The sequence below is a fragment of the Lytechinus variegatus genome, chromosome 11, assembly GCF_018143015.1.
Source record: "Lytechinus variegatus isolate NC3 chromosome 11, Lvar_3.0, whole genome shotgun sequence".
NCBI lineage: Eukaryota > Metazoa > Echinodermata > Echinoidea > Temnopleuroida > Toxopneustidae > Lytechinus > Lytechinus variegatus.
Window position 1 is genome coordinate 31,394,311 of NC_054750.1, and position 21,689 is coordinate 31,415,999.

A 21,689-nucleotide genomic window follows, 5' to 3' on the forward strand; every position below is an offset into this window, starting at 1 on the left:
CCTCCACCATCGTGGTTGAAGACACTCTTGAGTTGGTTGAGTGCCTCCGAGAAGTTGCGGACATCCCTGGTGAGTTGGAGGATCTCCTCCTGATTAACAATCTGTGTCTCCATACAATCAGAGACAGAGTTTATACTGGTCGATGAGTTGCTTTTAGATAGGCGATATCCAGCGGTCAGCGGTCCACCGCTGGACATAACAGCCACGCTAGCAGGTCTGGCAGGAGGTTCACCCAAGTTCCCACCGCGCTTTGTCTGCAACAAGAAGAACAAAAGAGGACATATTTCATTTTCACTCAGTGTAACAAGGATTGAATTAAATTAACATAAGGCCATTATTAAAGGACATATCCATAAATATGATGCCACTGGCAGAACATTCTGCAGATTTCGTCTCAAGGTTCAAATCGGATGCGGATGTTTTGTTTTTGCAAAATATGGAAATGATGCTTTTTAATCTCAAAGAGAGCTAATCGGGCAAGAATCTTGAATTTGAACAAATTCAAGCTGATGGAGATAGACTTACTTTCATGCTCCGCGGCCTAAGAGTTAGGTCGCCGTCTGGGTATCCCCTGGGTGACGATGGAAGTCCAAGATGGGAACCAGGAGAAGAACCGTAGTCCGATCCGTGTAAGGAATTCCTGCTTCCTGACAGGTCCAATTCCTGAAAGTAACACAGTGCAAGAACAAGATTGGATCAGTAGGTTCCTACACAGTAGAGTGCCTTGAACAATCTGTAGAATTCCCTGACAAAAATGACACCTCGAGAGGACCAAACCTTGAAATGTAAAAAATTATACCTTCGAGATTGAACACAACACCAAAGGTGTTGTAATAACTGCCAATTAGCGTAAAACTAACACTGTAAATTAAACACCAGAGTATGACTGGTATGACTTTTTTACAATGGATAACATCATAACACCACAATTTTTCCCGTGAAGGGCAAAATGTACGTAACACAACTGCTGCAGCAAAGTTTCATCCATTCAGAGGATCATTACAATATTCATCACGACACCAAATTACACGACTGCAACTCACAAATGATCTTATTATGAATCAAAACCGATCTAAACTGCCTTCTTCAGGTAGTTCCAGTGATTTGGGGAATTCCTGCCATATAGGAAATCTTCAAGGATCCAGGATGTCTTTTAACCACAGAACACAAAACCTTGATGTACACATGGACCTACCGCCTCTGACTGTCTCCCAACAAATCTCGGAGAGAAGTATTACTGCCAGTGACCCAAGAGCAAACATTTGTTCTTGAGCAGTCTAATTTGCTGGACATGGGCGATAAATCTTAAGTTGAGGAGCCAGTTTTGGCTTCATGTGAAACACAGCAAACACTCCAATCAGGACAGAAATCACTCAGCTATAAAATAAAATGTTATTTGCGTTCAACTCTGAGCAAACTCATAGGCAGTTTGGCACCGTAGGTACGATCCTCTTCAAAATACAAGTTCACATACAGGACAAATGGAAATCTAACAGGAGATCTTCATCCACTGACTCAACACTAGCTACGTTCACACGGAACACCATTAGTTTAAAAGGAGGTGTACTGCATGATGACAAAATTTCCTTTCATGTACATGTACAAAAAGTGTGTATTGGCAGAATTCATCAACTTAAAAATGAAAATGCCAAAATAGCCCCAAAATATGTTGACTTCAGCCAAATGAGGCATCACTGCTACTAATGCCTTAGTTTCAACAGCAATTATCAAAATTGTATGTGATTATTCTTTCAGAATTAAATTATTGATTACACTATCATTTATTTAATCTTCTAACAATACTTGGTATTAAGTTCCTATGAAGCAATGAAAATTATGCATTAAACATACACAGACCTTAATCTATACCTACATGTATCAACAAGTTTCATTAGATCCAATCAAATTCAACTATTGCGTAGTAGTATCTTCAGTGATGAGTTGTCAGAATATTCTATACATAATGACAAGCTCCAATCCAAATGTCATTCTTTAAAAATTTCATCACTTTTTTTACAAAAGGGCATTACATTTGTCACCCAAATGAAGATTTATTCAATCAATGACCTCCCACTGCTGAAATTGATTGGAACATTGATTGGTACAATCATTGGGCATTTATCAATCTTAAAATCAATTCAAAACCTTTCTTAGTACTAGATGAGGGAAATGCTAAACTTCACAGACTCCCATGTGAACGCGACTATATTCTGTCAACAAACCGTTATATGGAAACGTGCTTGATGATCTTCAGTGATTGGTGGTAAATAAGGAAACCATTGGAGATTAAGAAGTTTGTTCAGTAAATGAGTCAATGGGAGGGAATCTTACCTAAATAGGTTGGGCTTGTTTCATACTACTTGAACTGTACATAAATACTGACAACATACATAAGACTATGATGACATCAGACGTTCTTCTTGTATGACATCAAACATAAATGAACCTTTTGTAAGTTTTGTTGTTACATCACAAATATCAAGTAACAAAAGGAAATTGTAGTGTCGGTGCAAGAATGACCTTAGCAAAACATTTTCTCTCGCCACATCGGTGCAGAAATGCCCTTTAAATACGCAATGCACTTTATGCAAAACTTTGTAAAATGGCATTTTAGCGTGCATGCAATGCGCGAAAGAGTGGTGAGAAGGGCATTCTTGCACCGACAGAACAAAATGCTCTAAACGTATGACAGATCTTAAATTTAAGGAAAAGCAGGATCATGCTCCCTATGACTACATGTACGAGCCGACTGGCCAGAGAGAAAGTGAACTATTGATTCATTTCCAGATGCAATTGTCTGAACTATTTATTATATGAAGAGACTTCATCTTGACATTACATGTATGTATGTAGAATGTATGCACCATAAATAAAGTTTCAATACATGTATAATTATGAATTTATAAATTTAAAAAAAATAGAAACCTGGGGGTATTTAATAAAGCTGTTCGTAAGTTAAGAGCGACTGGTGATTCTTTCTTGTTGTAAATGGTATATTCATTGGCGATGGTTATGTGCACAAGAAAGGATCACCAGTCATCCTTAAAGTCGACCTTAACTCGTGAACAGCTTTATGAAACGGCCTCCTGAACTGTTTTTAAAACATCATAAACTTTACCTACATGTATAGGGTAATTAGTGAAATAATCATACACCAGCTTATTGATAATAGGCCTATTGATAATGATCTATAAAATGTTTTTGATCAACCATATTTACTCCTATTGTTATTTAAATGAAGAGTTAAACAAAGATGGCCAAAGAGGAATAATTTCACTCAGTTTCCTTTTGTATTGTAAAGACGGAACAAAGTCCGCAGGAAAGAAACACTGATCCCAATTCAATATTAAACAAACATAGATTTGACAAGTGATTTCTCAACTTCCAACTCCGCAATCTGTTGACAAAAATATCAATTTCCATTATTACTTCCCAAACTACGCTCATTGACCTCATCTGCCCTGATTAATTAACCACAATCCTATACCACAGGAAATAAGATAAGGACTGGTTAGGTGTGAAGATAAACAGTAGATTTAATATCAGTCACAAAACAATATCATCCTTCCACTTACAATTAAGATTACATTTTCAACATTATCATGATTTCATGTAATACATGATTTTAATTTATATCAAAAGATGACAACTTGACCTTCAAACAATTATCATTCTGATAAAACTGATATTAAAACTCTCAAAAAGTAAAATATCTACATAATTACTCAGAAGATAATTTGTTTACAAGAACAACCATCCCCTGAAATTAAATATATAAAGAAAAGTAATGAAATAATCATATTTTTAAAAGAAATTGAATAATAGAATGAACATTACATGAAATTGAAATCATCAAAAAATACATACTGTAAAGGCTGTACATAGAATTAACCATTTGGAATACATACATACATGTACTGTAGATGCTCAGTATTGGTGCTTTTATAAATTGGTGTTTGGTTTAACATGTCATAATCCAATCACAAATCAGTTAAAAAAAGGTCCTCAGGCAAAATAATCTTTCTTTCTTTTTTTTTGGGGGGGGGGCAATTTTTCACAACTTGCCCCCTAAATACTTTCTATAACATTGGATAAGCTTGACACATGAATGGGGATTTCCAGGGCTTGTTTTTTAGTTTCCAGGGTGCTTTTGAACATTCAGGGGCTAAATTGCCCCCAGCACCTATGTATTTTTTCCCTGCCCTTCACTCTATAAAACTCACTGGATTCATAGCAGTACACTGTAAAAACTGATGTGTTAAAACTGACACCAATTGGTGTTAATAGAGGACCACACCCTGAGAGGTTAAAATAACACCCTAGAGATTATTACATAACACCAAAGAGTGTAAATGTAACAACCATAGGTGTTGTAATAACACCTATAGGTGTAAAACTAACACCACCAATTTAACAACGGCGTATTAACTGGTGTGGTCCTAGGACTATGTACACCGGTTAACACTACAGTTTTTGCTGTGTGGTGTGAAAAATGCAAAAAAAAAATATCAAGTTTTTGATTTTTTTTTACACCAAATATAATTATATTTTATCCTTTAATTTATGTTCTTTCTTCTTTTTCTATATTTTTGGGGTGTGGAACAAGCCCTCCATCTTTAGCCAATGAATTGGACCGAAATTATAATCAACATGAGAATAACTATTCCCCATCTACATTATTTATATCTCTGGTGTTTTATTAAAGTGATTTGAAATCAGAGAAAATGCTACTCTAATGAAGCATAATATTTGAAATCACTTGCTATAAATGTAATATGAAAAAAAGTGAATTAATATTTCATATTGAAATGTATGTTCAACTAATATACAGTAACATAATTACAAATTCATAAGTTTCCTGCAAAATGTATTGGCCTACTTTAAAATTGTACGAACAAAAACAATAAAATTTATTTATCCTCAATGACAGTATGACACACATCACAATTGGGTAAAGACTAAAGTTGACAAATTCTTTACAAAACTTGCAACTTGACACTGTGCTCTGAAAGTGAACTAGTGATTATATATGCCATCATAATAATACTAAACATTTATAATTATATATTTGTCTGACAAATAGAAACTGTGACCATATGCTGTATATGTCGTAGACCAATATACACATGTAGAAAGAGGAAATGAAAAACCTGTCATATTAAATCATTCATTTCAGAAATGAAACATAGGGCTAGGGAGGTCGGTAGGAAATGAATTAACTGTCAAATCAAATCATTCCAATCTTAGAAACAAAACACAAGGCTCATAGCATGGGCCTTGTATGCATTTGTCTTTTAAATATCCCTGATGACTTTCGTATTTCAATTCCATTTCTACATGTAAATCATTCATTTCCACTTCAAGACAAGATAAAAACATTTCATACAAATGTAGAAACAAACATCTCTTGGTATGGGAGGCTCATAAAATGCACAATGGCTTGATCTGCACAAACATTCAAAACCAAAACTGGATTATTAACATTTTAATTACATGTATTAAAATGTAGATATGATTACAAGAAACAAATTACGAAACAAAATATTTGGGAAAAAAACTATATAAAATACATTTGAAGAAACAGAAATATTGCCTATACTTGACAACTGTACCACATAACCACAAGATCAAGGTATGGCAGGAACATTTCATTCACTAATAGCCAATGTTAAGTGTGCAAATAAATAGACCTTACATGTAATTCACCACAAAGCTATGTGTAATTCCAATCTGGTATTATGCAAAGCCAACCAAGCAGTGTATGTAAGTATATGAAATTCTGGATATTGAGAAACAATTTGTTTTCAGTCTTCAAGCAGTAGCACTTCCTCATACAGTATCAATCGGCAAAAAAATGGGGGGGGGATGGGTATACCGGAGAGGCGGGTGGCAGGGGCCCCGGTGGGGGGGTCATATTGACAGACTGTGACCCGATTTGACCAATCCTAAAGATCACTATCAGTAACACAGGAAGATGTGACATTAGAATCATTTCCTATATTGCACTCACTCCTTCAGGGTAAACTTTGCAGGATGCTTCGATATTGTACAGGCTTTTATGGAAGATGAGATATGAATTTCAGGATGTAGTTAAATAAATGTAGCAGGCACGACAAGTGCTCAATTTCATGATATCATGACACTAGACAAACATGTACATAATAAAATATTTAAAAATCTAGGACAAAACCCTTGTGTGAATATTTTATAAACTACAGTTTTGGGCAAGAATAACTCATCCCCCAACATTTTGTATGATGATGAAAAGGCACTTATCTGACGGAATATGCCTAACATTTTCAACAACTCACAATACATATTCATCAGGAGTGAACTTTTAATATTACAAGATCATTTATCAACAAAGTTTAGTCTGACTCATTTCTTGTGCATATTAAAGAAAACAATTCATTTTTTTATTTGCACAGCTCCTTAAACAGAGAAAATACGACATATACGCAGTTATGAGTGACTATGAGTACATCATTGATCAACAAAATTGCATACACCCTTTTTTCTATTGGCACAGTAAATCAAAATAAACATAAGTAATTTTAATAGTGGTCAGCCTACAGGCAAATAATTGATGAGAAAAATCACACAAAAACTTCCTCTTTGTTCATAAGATATATTTGCATTTTGTGTTTGTCACATTTAATTAGCATCATGCAGTACACAGCTTTAACTGAGGCATATGGTGTGATGACTACTATAAAAAAAATAACAAGGACAGAAATGATGAAAAAGCAAAATTGGGTATTTTCTTGTGACAACATATTTGAGTGTTGGATTTTTGTTCAGTTACATATCAAACATGGGTTTATATGACTAAAAAAGAAAAATCAAGATTCAAGATCCAGAATGTTATAAGCTGAATCGCCATTGAAGTCAAAATGAAAATATATAAATTGCAGATGAATTGAAATTATAGTAAATAAAAATATTAAGTAAAGATCCTGACCCATTTTTTCAGAAAGAAATTAATCCACATTCTGCTGCAGCTGCACTCGACCCAGGTGAGGTATATGGGTACCTGGCAGGAATTTATGTGTATTCCTTGAAATGCTTGTGAGCTGTAAAAGACTTTCTGGGCTACAGCCAGTGATTAAAAAAAACAGTCCCTTTTAAAGCAACAAGAGATGTTAAATGGTTTATGATATACTACATATTACAAGAACTGAATATTCATGATCATTATTGTGTGAGCCTGTGAGGGCATGGGGGCATCCAATGACAAGGGTCCAGGGTAATAAAATAATTATCTGGAAAGGGCCCTTGAAAATTTGTTCTAATTTACTACAGTACATGTATAAACCCTGTAAGTGCTTTGAAATAGTTCTCAAGATTTTCCTGAAAGTTGTGGGTTTTATTGACAGATTCTGCTATTTTCCTGATTTTTATGAGCATAAAACCTATTAATAGGCCTACATGAAGGTTGACTTCCTCCTTTAATTCAACCTGAATGCTCTCCACACCCTTCCAAACAAACAAAAAAATTGTTTGCATCAAGAACATAACTTACCTTTTCTTCCAAAGGAATTCACAAACGCATGAAATTCAGAGCAAGCACAAATAAATCCACTATTAATGAATATTACAGCAACCAATCCAAGAACATCACAAACTTCCTCAACCCAAACCCCCTCAAAAGAACCTGTACAAAATCCTAGGTTCATACGCTCTACGTGACAAAAAGTCCTACATTCCTTCCTCGAGATCTAGCGAGCCAACGAGAGCCAAGTTAACAGACGTCCTGCACATAACGTCAATAAAAACACAACTAAAAGTCACCAACATAGAGTGAACTCGCCGCACTTGATCAAAACACTCTGATCAAAACGCTCTGTCCATGGTTGGGTAGTCTCTCTCTCTTTACTTTTGTTGCACAATAGGGGTGCAAGCATGGCTGCATATGGGGTATTATGTGGTTACTGCTGGCCTATTATGTAGCTGTAAGATACACTAGGGAAATAAAAATACCTCAAAAGGTACTTTCATACCAGTCCGATCAGACAAAATACCTGGTACCTTGCTGGGTTTTATTCTTATATTTGTAACAATTTCTCTTTCTTGTTGTAAGGGCTTTGTGTCATTCTGGGAAAAGTGCATAAAAATAAAGTTAAAGAAATTTAAAAATTAAAAAAAAATTCTAATCCATAATTCTACCAAGATCAGAAAACATGCATTTGGTGTCTTGTTTTGTCTCCCTGTCAATACCACAATCAAAGTGTTAATTAATGTTGCAACTGAAAATTGACTTGATCTTCTGAAGAATTTTTTTGACAGAGGGGGGGGGGGCAGCAGGTAAATACACCGGGTGAACCCCCTACTCTTTCACAAAGAGTGTATTGGTTTTTAAAGTACATAGTCTGCATAGGCCTACATATCGTTGGCGTTCATCCGAACCGTCGTTACAGTCAATTTCTGGGGGCCAAAAACTACCCCTCTGCCCCCGACTGCACATACCGCCAAGCATTCAGGGTTAGGGTTTATGTAGGCCTACCAATTTTTTACCTTAGTATCATGACTTGAATCATGATTAGAAAGACACTTCTGTGGAATCATACACTGTAGTTGCCTTTAGTCAAAAGTCAAAATAAACATCTTTCAGATCACAAACATGAACCACAGAGAAGCGGCGTTTGGAAAGACAGTTCTGCAGAATCGTATTTGAAAATGGTCATATAAACGTAATGGGATTATTTTGAATCATGCATCTTATACCCCTTTCACAAACCCATCCTCCAATTATCCGCCTAAGAGTAATGCGGATACTTCAATAGAAATTGCATTCACAAACTCCGAAAATAATCCGCACTATTTTTTACGAGCGCCCGACCTGAAAAAGTTGGATAATTGTCATGGCAACTGCACACACCCCCTCCAATGGGGTTGTGTTGGAAAAGGGTGACCTTGTGACCGCACCATGGCAATTATCCGCATTACTTTGGAAGTGCGTACATAAAGTCAAAATCTGGTCCCGATGCCACTATTATGCGGATAATTGCAGCAACAAAATAATGCGGATAACTCTGGTGCCGCTTCGATTTTACGACCAAATTATAAACTGGGTTTATGAAAGGGGTATATGATGTCATTGTGTCGGCCTGCTCCCTTGTTCATGTCATACTGCATGGTGCCAGCAGTATAACACTTTTGCGTCTTTTTTTTCTCTCTATTTTTTATTGTTTCATTTTAATAACAGAAGTGTTCATTTGATTTTTTTTTTATTTGTATGTTTTATTGGGTCAACATGGACAATATATAAACCAAAATAACAAATAAAACATAATTAAACTATTTGAGTTTGAGTTTGAGTTTATTTATTTACTTAAAGATAAATTCCAGTTTTGGTAACGATCTCAAAATGACTTTTTACAGAATCTAATATAATGACCACCCAAGTGTCTGTTTGTATGAATAAAAAATATGTGCCAAAGGATTCTGGAAGAAATTGTGTAATTGCTGAGAAATAAGCAAAATAAGCGCGGATTCGGTCACTTCCGTCGGGTCTTTATTCCAGCAATAATAATACACCGTCCCACGTGTGCCTATCTGTGTTGGTGATCTTCAGTGTGAACGTTTTTCAGTGTAGATTTCAAGATTTCACAAAGTTCAGTTTATGTAACTGTACCAGATCTAGATCCTCGATGATATTCTGACAATTAAGCCTGGTTTTACAGACTTTCTCATGAAATCAGTGTTTACTGCAACTACTGGCATTTCTCTTTAACAACAATATCAATAACGATAACAATGTGTTAACATCACAGCACAAACGTAACTATTCTAGTATACAGATGCAATTGCTAACATTATAAAGGATAAAATGAGAATACAAACGATAAATCTGAATACATAAAATGTGACATGCATTTATAAACCTAAAACAAATGTTTTAACAATTTTTAAGATCCTAGTCACAGTTTCCAATATTGACGATTGAACAAAAAGATACGTATATATGGTTGACTGTTGTTGTTAAGAAGGAACCAGAAGGTAGCACAAGTGCTTTGATATTTTACATAAAAGAAATACGTGTGAACAGTAAATAATGCTATAAATGTTGAAGTCATACAAGTAATCATATCATCATTAGAAAAAAATACATAAATGATCATAGTAATTCTTTTTTTTTCAAAGCGGAAAGTTTTATGCAATGGCACAGACGTGATATCTAACACAACTTTGATGGCAAGTATTTGTATGCTTATACACAGTATTAAACTGGATACATAGAATGATACATGTGCAGATGACAAAAATTATATTTCAAACTTCTGTTTCTTAAAATGAGCCGTGAGTTACACTTTTGCTTCTTGCAGTAACCGTACACATCTATTTGCAATTAATTAAACCCATGTTGAAGTTTACCTCATAATTCCTGGGTCAAACTGCGCAATATGATGTGCACTGGGGAGGCTTGAAGTGAGAGGAAAATGGCGTTGGAGAGTGGGTCAATTAGACCCTTATTATGCACTTACCGGGGGGGGGGGGGGGGGGGGGGGGAGAAAAAAGGAGGAGCGGAAGTGTGTGACTGTGGGTGCACATGCAAAGTCATGCATGTGAGAGTTACTTTGATATTAAAAGGTACTTTCCACGAATGCAAAATGAAATTCTATAAAAATATAGAAGTTAATTTGATTTGAGGCATCTGCAAGGTTACACCAGTGGTGGATCAAGGGGAGGGGGGGGGGCAAATTTGGCTTGTGCCCCCCCCCCCCCTTGAGAGCCATAGTAAAAAAAAATTTAATGTGAATATTGCATTCTTACATAAGTGTGCCCCCTTCAAGAAAGTTACAGTGCTATTTTCAACGGAAATATATCCACCATACACAAGTGAGGAACCATTTTTTATATTTTGCTTTTCAAATTTTCCTCGGGGAAAATGTGCCCCCCCCTTGGAAAATCCTGGATCCGCCCCTGGGTCACACATTTTACAGGTATTTTTGCGATCATTGGGTGTCAAATCTCCATGTGGAAGTCAGAGTTCCCTCATAATTCAAGCGTAGCTGTATTTAAATTTACTCTAAAATAGGTTTAGCTGTATTTGTTTGCATTGTCTGACGGGGTACTACCAGACAAGTATTAACCACACAGTACCTTTCTCTGGTATTATTAGTGCCAAACTGTGTATATTTGTACTGAGAAATCTTTTAATTAGCTTTCAAACAATAAAGAGATTGAGAATAAACTCAATTCTTAGAATTGTGTAGTTCGCTTCCTGACTCATTAATTAAAATATATCCTATTCTATTAATCACAATCTTTACTACATGTATTGCATCACTTCACAAACAGTGCCAAAAACATACCAGCCTTTTTGCAATACAAACACATTTGTTTTCGTATGGACCTTGTCTGTTATTACAATCGTCCAGACTTGAAAAGATAGATTGTGAAATTATGCTCACATATATTGATATTTAGGGTAAATTACCCTTTTTCCAATATTTCATGAAATTCACTTTTTATTTCAATTGCTGGCTTTCATTTGAAGGGCAACTTAAGTCCACCCCAACAACAATTTGAAAATAAAGGGAAAACAGAGAAGAGGGATGGTCTTGCATTGCTATCGATTTCTGGGTTACACTTCGTAATTCCGAAGGTTCGTAATTCTAAAGGTTCTTTATTCCGAAGGTTCGTAATTCCGAAACACGTAAATTGCCTATACCTCGATGTTCGTTAATCCGAAAACGTAAAAGGGTTCGTTAATCCGAACATTTGTGGCGTTAATCCGAAAACAAAATAAGGTTCGTTAGTCCGAAAACGAAATAAGGTTTGTTAATCATTTAGTTTTCGGACTAACGAACCTTCGAAATTACGAACCTCATTTCGTTTTCAGATTAACGAACCTTTGGAATCACGAACCTCACTTCATTTTCGGACTAACGAACCTCATTTCGTTTTCGGACTAACGAACCTTTGGAATTAAGAACCTTCGGAAATACGAACCTTCGCAATAACGAACCAGGGAATCGGGAAGAGGCTCCCTGTTTAAACAAGACAGTATTATGTTTCTAACTTGGGCAAATGGGAACAGACCTCATTAACCAACTCTGTATTCTGGGGATTTGAAATTCCCATCAGGAAATGAGCTGTCAGCTGCCTGTCCTAACGTCACCCATATTTCATCTCACAAATATTCTATCTCTTGATGCTCCTATCATATCGGCCTTTGATGACTATTCACTCACTGTCTGTCTCAACAACACGCGTGACCTTCATAGCAAAGATATTCCCCCACATTCACACTTCGCACATTAAAAAAAATGTATCTCCATGGATATGCATGGACCAAACAGTAGTCCCGTTCCATAAAGAATTTTAGTAATATAATAAATAGATATTTTTTGTATTAAAATTACTATCCAGCCAATCAGATTGAAAGGTTTAATTACCTTTTAACGGTTATTGCATATTTGTTATTATAACAAGTTTTAGGAAATGGGGGCCCCTGATACAATATAGGGCCGTCTGCACCATCCCGAGTTTTCAAATTAGCGCACTATTCTGATCTGGCAAATTATCCCGATCCGAACAATCTCGAGATTATTTGTTAAAGAGACGCAATTATCGTGCTAGTTCGTAGGATTAATCTCGAGATCGCAATCCCAAGTCAACTAGGGATTATTTGCAAAATAGCACACTATTTTACAAATTATCGCGCTAATTCGCAGGTGCAGACGCACTCGGGATTATTTATTCATGGCGTCAGACCATAATGCATCGATGCCTTGCTCGGGCAGGAATCGCTCTTCTTGCGATGGTGGAGACGGGGTTTCTTGAATCTCGAGATTAATCGCGAAAAGGGCCGATCGGGCTAAAATCTCGAGATTGAGCAAACTCGGGATGGTGCAGCACCACCTCTTGTGTGTTAAATAATAATACATACGCAACCAACATTCATTATCATGAGAAGCCTTTGGGTCAGAACTTTCCATCAGCTGAACAAGATAGCAAAGTCCATAAAACGCATCTAATCCCAAATGCAGGGAGGAACAAGAATCAATCAGTAGAAATTAAAGTGAGAGGGAGGGGTGGTAGCAACTCACGTACATGCCAAGCATAACATTTTCACCGACCTGTTCTCCCCCGATCCCAAGCCCCTAATTCCAGGCGTATTAGCACAGAGAAGAGGGCAGGATCGGAGGCAGCTGCCCCCCCCCACCACCATGATTTTTCAAGATGTGAGGGAAAAAAGAGGAAAAGTGGAATACATTCCCGAGTATCAAAATAAGACTTTTTTGGCCCTCATTGAAATACCCCAGCGCCATCACTCCCCCCGCCCTACACTAAGCCCCTGGTCTCCCTCCACACAAGACATTTACAATCAAAGGTAATGTATAGTTCAAATGAACTCCTGGGTGCAAAATTACTGAACACTGGAAGAAGTTTGCTAACAACAGTCATTCCAATCATTACATGAAACTCCCTTTGACCTTTGGCCTACATATTTGAACTTTAATCCCAGTGAGATCTACATACAGTAGGATGCAGCGCACCTACGAGATTTAGAACAAGGTGCATTTAAGTTTAATATTTTTATTTTTGACAATCATTCAACAGTGAATTTAATGATTTCATCTCTTCAATACAGCATATGAGAATATTGATGAAATTATTAAATCATTGAAAAGCAAAATATAAAGTTGACCTTTCGTATTAATCAGAGAAACTACAGTATATACAACCAAAACTGAGTTGCTGTTCATTTATTCATCAATATTCATTTGAAGTTGTGGTTATTTGTTTTCATAAGTTGGCAAAAAACAAAACAAACAAAAAATATTTTTGTCTTTATAGCAACATAAACATTTTCATCATTTCTGGAAATAATACATGTACAAGAACAGTATTCTGTTTTAACAGCAGAAAGAGGTCACAGTCTATGTCATTCTGGAATAAAGAAAATCCACATAACTAAAAACAGATAAAAGTATTGAAAGTTCAATAAATAGTTTGTCCAACTTACTGTAGGCCTACATGTACATTGTATGTGTGTATACATGAAGAACAACCACAGTGAATTATTAAAGATGGTGATTTTTTTTCTAAGATGTGAAAAGATTACACTACTCCTTAATATATGTAGGGCCTACATGGATATGTACAGCGATTTTAAATGAATTAAAATAGGCTTTGGATAGTGAACCAATAGAACTCTGGATTCGGATTTATTTATTTTATTCAAACATCAAAGATACGTAGGGCCTATAGGCCTATGTGTAGATCTGCAATTTGCCTAGTCGCTTTCCAGTTATTCATTTTCAAACTTAAAATAATTCAAATGCCAATCTTACAATTCAGATGCAGGGTTTTCTAGTCACGTTTCACAGCCAATATGAATTCAGAATGAGATAGTTCAACTTGGCTATGCCTATTAAACCCATATTAAAAGAAACTGTAAAGAAAAACTTAGAGGCTGTTCTCACTACGTTCCTAAAACTAGTTTACTGGAAACTAGTTTAGTGGAAACTAGTTTAACGCGTAGTGAGAACGGTCAAAGCGGTCTTGGAAGCGATCTTCCAAACCAGTTTGGAAAACCACCTCGCGATGTAGTTTTCAAGATCGCTTTGCCTTGTTAAAGTGGTTTTAGCGTAAGTGAGGACACAACCGTTCTTCGGGAAGCGATCTTCGCACATTTTGAGCGCGCTACTCCACACGACAGGTGTAGAATGCCTATGCTGCGGATTCGAATATTGCGCGAAACGTGTCACCCTACTGAGAGCGTTTCCATAGCAACAAGAGCGCTTTACATGAAGTGATTTTGAAAACCACTTTCGTGTGATCAAGTGGGAACGCTAGCAAAGCGATCTTCCAAAGTGGTTTTCTGAATCGGCTTCCAGTAAACTAGTTTTAGAAAGCGTAATGAGAACGGCCTCTTAAGTTTACTGTGTTACTGTGTTCCCTAAAAATCACTTGTAAAATGAATAGTAGTAATAAAAGTTGTACACTCAAATCAATTCATGTAACAAATAATAAACAAAAAAAAGACGACTAAACAATCAAATAAAGAACAAGCTGAATTTCAAATAAAGTGAAGATGAATAGGTGTTTAATACTTCATGGGACTAGAATATATGTGTCATTCCAAACTATTAGAAATGCTAACTTCTTGGCACCTAACCAAAGGCTTCTAAGAATAATAAAATACCCCAAGAATAAAGCCGCCTGAGTAAGGATAATAAAGTCTGACTCAATGGGGGATGTCCTCATAACCCATAGTTTGAAGTTAAAAGAAATTCTGCAAAAATCAAAGGTCAAAGATCTCTCAAATGGCATAAGAAAAGAAATAGGGCCCCCTCCCCCTCAAACTGGGTATGGAATTTCCATGGAAACCGTGAGGCTGCTTGGTAGCGTTGCTATGGTATTTGTACTGAAGTTGCACACCAAGGCTTTGTCTGTTAGAACAATTTCCTGGTAGAAGGGTTCCAATTTTGTCTTGTCTTCTCTTTCCATTTAAAGATGCCCACAATCATTATATTGATTATTATGGCACATGAACGTCAAGATTGACTTGATATTTGTTCTATATGACATGATATTATTAATCAATCATGATATTATTAAGTATATATCTAAAATGTTTGTTCAAGGACAAGTCCACCCCAACAAAAACTAGATTTGAATAAAAAGAGAAAAATTTCAACAAAATCGGTTGTAAAATAAGAAAGTTATGACATTTTAAAGTTTCGCTTCATTTCACAAAACAGTTATATGCACATCTCGGTCGTTATGCAAATGAGGGAACTGATGACATCACTCACTCACTATTTTTTTTGTATTTTATTATATGAAATATGAAATATTTTGATTTTCTCATGTGAAATTAAGTTTCATTCCTCCCTGAACATGTGGAATTCCATTAGCATTTTGTGCTTCAGGCAAGGACGTTCTAATCATCAAATTCGTAAAAATTGAAATATTGTATAATTCAAACAAAAAACAAAAGAAATAGTGAGTGACATCATCAACTCTCTAATTTGGATGTAACTGGCTCGTTCATATACATGTAACTATTATGTTAAAAATAAGCGAAATTTTGAAGTGTCATATCTTTCTTATTTTACATCCGATTTTGATGAAATTTTCAGCATTGTGCTGGTCTGATTTTTCTCTATTGATTCAAATCAACATTTTTCTGAGGTGTACTTGACCTTTAAGGTGTGTACCACATCATCTGTTCATTCTTTGCAAATATTTGAATTTGAGCATATTTAGCAGAATTGGAACCCTTTCTCATTTTTTTCTTAAAAATTAACACTTATCTTACAAAGTTAGGGATCGTATACCAGAAAGCTACAAAGATTGCATCCTGAAATTTTCAGCCCATTCCATACTTGTGGAAATTTCTTTCCCAAAAAATAATATGATTTTTTACATAATAATCACAAAATACATTCACTGTATGTCATCCACACAAAAGTTAGAAAACTGGAATATTGACCAACACTTTGGAAAAAATTTACCACAACATAGACTTAATTTTTTTTTTTTTTTTTTTAAATTTGTATATCTGAAGATTTTCCAATTGTAGAGTTTGGGTTCATGTTAAGATCAAAGGAAAGGTAATTATTAACAATGTCGTGTGAAAGATATGATAAAAAATCTCAAATTTGTGAGAAAAATTACCACTGTTGTCTAAAAAAAGACAAAAGACCAACAAAAATAATTCTGTCTTGCACACAGAAATCCCTTCTAAAGCAAGGAATGCTTTCAGGATATACTCTTTGTGTCAGTTTGAAGTTTACTGTTAATGTAGCAACAGTCGGATCAAAAATCAACAAAATTATCAGATCAATCTTGTTAGACGCCAAATTTTGATATTCCTCTAATAATAATTGGCTGTTATATAGTGTTTTATCAGTCTACAACTATTTAAAGCACTTCACAATAATTATTACCCGGTCACTGAATTCATAGCTTTTTCAGCAGCTTGTTATAGGCACACACTAAACCCAACCACTTGATGGATGTTTCCCACCAGTACCCAATCAGCACCTGGGTTAGAGTGGCAAAGTGTGGATTAATGCCTTGCCAAAGGACGCTAGGCCATTGTGGGATTCAAACACACGACCCTTTGATTACAGGGCGAGAGTCAGAACCACTACACCACAGCGCTTCTGGACAGACACTACTGATACCACAAGACTAAAAGCAAAATAGATAGTTCCATTTCGTATACCAGCTATAATGCAGGACTATCTATAGTGATGGTAGTAGCTACATACAATGAATAAAATCATGACATACTTTGTTCTCTCCTGTTGTACGCTTTGATGGGTCTTCTCAATTTTTCTCTTCTCTTTTAACAATAATCATTTTTTTACAATAGAATTTCCCTTCCAAGATTGAATGAGTTAATTCTTACCTCATTGTTGATGACAATCTTTGGAGTGTTGTAAGCCTTCCTCATAAACTGAGGCGACGTTATCAGTGCCTTCACGTTCAACGTCAAATGATCCATCTTCACAGACATCTTGATATTAACCGAGTTTTCAAGCTTTTGAGAAAATAATTTTTATTGGACAATCACTGAAGTCTGTTGTAGGTCAAGAAAATGTACTTGAAAGTTGAATTCTCGATGGAACATCCTAGGGGAAAGACTGCACACACAATCTTATAATATGAAAGCTTGTTCCTCTTGAAGAGTGGCAAACACGTGACATATCATATATTTCTATTTTCATTTTCACTTGGCAAAATAGCAAAGATAACACAGCTTTTGAAGCCCTATCATCCGGATATGCAAGTTATGTGCATTCTCTGTATATTACAACCATGTTGTTTAATATATCCAATATGAAAGATGTTAGTTCATATCCATTTGAATGTATTTGGAGCCACAATATACAACAGCATCAGTCAATCCGCAGCATGAGAAACAAAAAGTGAATTCTTGAAATCTTGATGCTTTACGTGCACAGGGCCAACTTCAAGAAAAAAAAACTTGCAACTTTTCGCGAAGATTTTGGCCTCTTGCCATCAGTTCCTTGAACATATAAAAGCACCGAACATTGAGAAGATACAACGTAAACTATAATCAAGCATTGATAGAAAGTATAGATGCGCTTCCTTGATAGCCAAGTTGAATGAACTAAATATGATCCATGCACACTAAAGATGCCAGGGCATAACAAGGGCTTGTTATATTTATATAAAGTAACAGCAAAATGGCATGATGAAATTTGATACCACGTTGACAGTAGCACTAAAGCAGATTCATCAATGGAAAAGAATGGCACTTGTTGAACACCAGAGCTACAGAGGGCACAAACTTGTCCTGAGCCCCAACTTTCAGCTACAGACAACCGTAACTACACATTAACAAATACATCAATATGTAAAAATCCAACGTGGTAGATCATTATTCTCCTGATAATCACTTACAGAACATCTCTATTGAAAATGGTATGCATGAGGGAAAACAGTACACTAGACCAGAACTGACTAGATAGATTTAATTGTTCCTCTCAGCTCTCACTGTTGAGCCCTCATCTAGCATTGAAGATGGGAGTTGTTGCGTGAAATCCTTTTATTTCAAGAAGCTGCAGATCCCAGCTACTGTCATCATAATAATGTGAGAAGGGCCTGATGATGATTAGTAGCTGTCCTTATTAAGTCAACAGTATTGATTGAATCCTCCACACAGGAGAAAGAAAACAGAGCAATCCACACCTCTTCTAAAGTAAATTTACAGAGTAATAACCTCAATTTGGTTGAATGCACAACTTCAGACTGAAAATAGAAACATAAAGCTGTACAGTTCCCCTGGATGCATCTCAGCACTTCTGAAGCTACAAGATCAATGTGGCGAAATGTTGAAGGTTCACAGGAAAAGCTATTCCGTTTCATGGGGATCTTTCTCACAATTCTACTGCTAATTGTGCCATTGAAAAGATCACCAAAATACTGGCTGGCAGGCGTGATAGGATTACTTGGCAAGCTGCATCCACAGACTAAAAATGAACAATATAATTATTCAATAATCAAAACTCAGGTTCTGCGATACAATCATCAAGAGATACAATCAGTTTGATCCTGAAACGCAAACTCAAAGATGATTCAGAGACAAATTCATAGCATAATGTTCATATCCTTTTAATATTTCCAAGATCCTACATTCGTACGGACATATTCCTAAACATCAGGCAATTCTACATTCTCGCTTCCATACATAGGAATATACATGTATGTCCAAGGTTTCCAATTGTCCTAGTGGAGTCCTAGAACTGCAAACACCCTCTCGTTTTCCAAGTTTGATCCCAACTACCCTTCAAATCCATTCCTGATAGGCTTTCTATGAAAAATATGAACAGCATACACCTACAAAGCTAAATGCATGGATCAACTGGAACCATGATGATGGGGGCTTGAACTTTGACCGTTGAATCATAAACCACTAAAACTTGACAACAGTTGGTTCAGAAATTCCTCTGCTATTGGGACCGAAGCCTCCATTCCAGACTTTTTATATTCCGGTTTACTGGGGGGGAAACATCAAGTTCAATATCTAAATTCAGTGGATGTGGTTCCCGGACACAAATGGTCTGAAACTGCACCTAACCTGACCAACTATGGCAGGACATTGATGACATAGTTTGTTTTCATCACCATTACCTCAAGGGGTATAGGCTAACATCATAAATCATGATTATAAAGAATTGACATGTTTATAGTTATATAAAACTAATTCTGAGTAATATGACTAGGCATAATTTGCACATTGCTTCAGAGTTTAGTGGCAATAACAGAGGCATTATTTAATGGCCATCACCCATTCTCGATGGCAAATTTATACCCATTTCATAAACCTATCCTCCAATTAGCCGCCTAAGAGTAATGCGAATAATTCAATAAAAATTGCATTCATAAACTCCGAAAATAATCCGCACTATTTTTATGAGCGCCCGTCCTGAAAAAGGAGGATAATCGTCATGGCAACCGCACACATCCCCTCTGATGCGGTTGCATTGGAAAAGGGTGACCTTGTGACCGCTCCAAGGCAATCGTCCGCATTACTTTCGAGATGCGTTCATAAAGTCAAAATCTGGTCCCGATGCTGCTATTACGCGGACAATAGCAGCATCAAAATAATGCGGATAACTCTGGTCCTTTTACGACCAAATTATGCTGCTATTAGCCGCATAATTGGGTTTACGAAAGGGGTATTACTCAAGCATCACAATGGTTTTCATGGAACGCCTTCATGTATCATCTGCAATATGATTTATGTTGAACCAAGAGCAATGAGGTCATGACAAAATATTCCTTTCAATCATTCTCCTAACAGGTGAATGCCGAACCCATCCAATCTGCCATACATATAACATCAGAGTTCAGGATTATAATTGATGACACCAAAGAGAATGATGATTTTACCCAAAAAAAGAATAATCAAGATGTCCTTCCATAATAAACTTGCAAGATTGAGAAACTGTGATTGTTTTGCTTTTTCCTGGTACATGTAATTATAATGAGTTGCAAGGATTCATCCTTATTCATGCCAACAATGCCACAGTGTTTCCGCATATCAAAAACAAATTGAACAAACCAACCTGTTTAATAGTGTGGTAAACTCTTATTCCATCAATTCTCGGGGAAACTCAAAATAAAAGGACTGCAACAAATCCAGAGATTCAGATCGAGAGGGTCAACAATATCTATCAAATATATCAATGGCATTAGACTGAGAATTTTAACTGTTCAAGCTGAAATCAAGCATGGAATCAATAATTTCACTTCACAACAGCATCCAGTGTACAGACCATCCAGACAAATTATTACCGGGATATGAGCACAAACTGTATGAGAAGATGAATTCTAACAATTAATATTCTACAGGTACACAGGGGAAACTCCGCAATACATACAGAAATTCAACATCGCCAGAGACCAATCGCTATTCAAATAAAATGCTAGTCTGCAGATGTAATGTAAATTTGTATCCCACAGCGGGTATCAAAATAACCTTGGAAAAATGAATGCATTCCGTAACAGATACAGAGGGTTGTCAAATATGAAGGGATTAGCTTTTTCTTCCATTCTTTCAATTTATAAAAAAAATAAAGATTGAGTTGTAATGCTCGAAGATCGTATTTACCAATGTTTCAAAGTGCAAAGTTTCTTTTAGATTCATCATGTGCAATGGTATTGATCCATGATTCAAAGTACAAAGTTTCTTCAGTTTGCAATGTGCAAGGATGACGATGTCACAGAGCAACGGTAACAATCTATCACCATCCCAGACTAGGTTAGAACTGCCAGCGGGAGTCAAAACAACTTTCAGTGTTTATCATCACTGCATAGGACAGAAGCAAAAATAGACTCTGCACTGAAGTCCACCACACAGATTAATAATATAGCGCCATCTATCTAGAAATATTCTATTCCAAGGCGCGTTGTTATTATCATTTATTATCATTATTACCCCAGCTTTAGCTCGATCTGGCTTTCAGCGCTCATGCATTCAAGGAATTAATCCTGCCGGGTACCCATTCACCTCACCTGCGTCGAGTGCAGCACAACGTGGATAAATTTCTTGCTGAAGGAAATTACGCCATGGCTGGGATTTACAGAATGAAAACTAGATTTTTTTTCAACAAATGAGCCGGCAACAGAAAAAAATTGAATCAAGAAACAGGAATGATCACTTTTGCAGCTACGTCAGATGAAGTTGACGAGCC

The 21,689-nt window shown here is 36.2% G+C and overlaps 1 protein-coding gene across 4 annotated transcripts in view; it reads right to left on the bottom strand.

Moving 5' to 3' along the window:
- Positions 1-18,601, bottom strand: part of LOC121424255 (rho GTPase-activating protein 29-like) — an 82,172-nt gene extending 63,571 nt beyond the window's left edge. For 2 of the 4 annotated variants that reach the window (XM_041619872.1, XM_041619873.1), the window contains exons 1-3: positions 17,375-18,601; positions 526-663; positions 2-254 (exon numbers count right to left, since the gene is read on the bottom strand). In XM_041619872.1, coding sequence (XP_041475806.1) covers positions 2-254; positions 526-663; positions 17,375-17,482 — 499 coding nt within the window. In that variant the 5' untranslated portion in view covers positions 17,483-18,601. Of the gene's footprint in view, position 1; positions 255-525; positions 664-7,522; positions 7,807-17,374 lie in introns of those variants that run through there. The other 2 variants (XM_041619875.1, XM_041619876.1) reach the window with 2 other exon arrangements.
- Between the last annotated feature and the right edge of the window lie 3,088 nt (positions 18,602-21,689).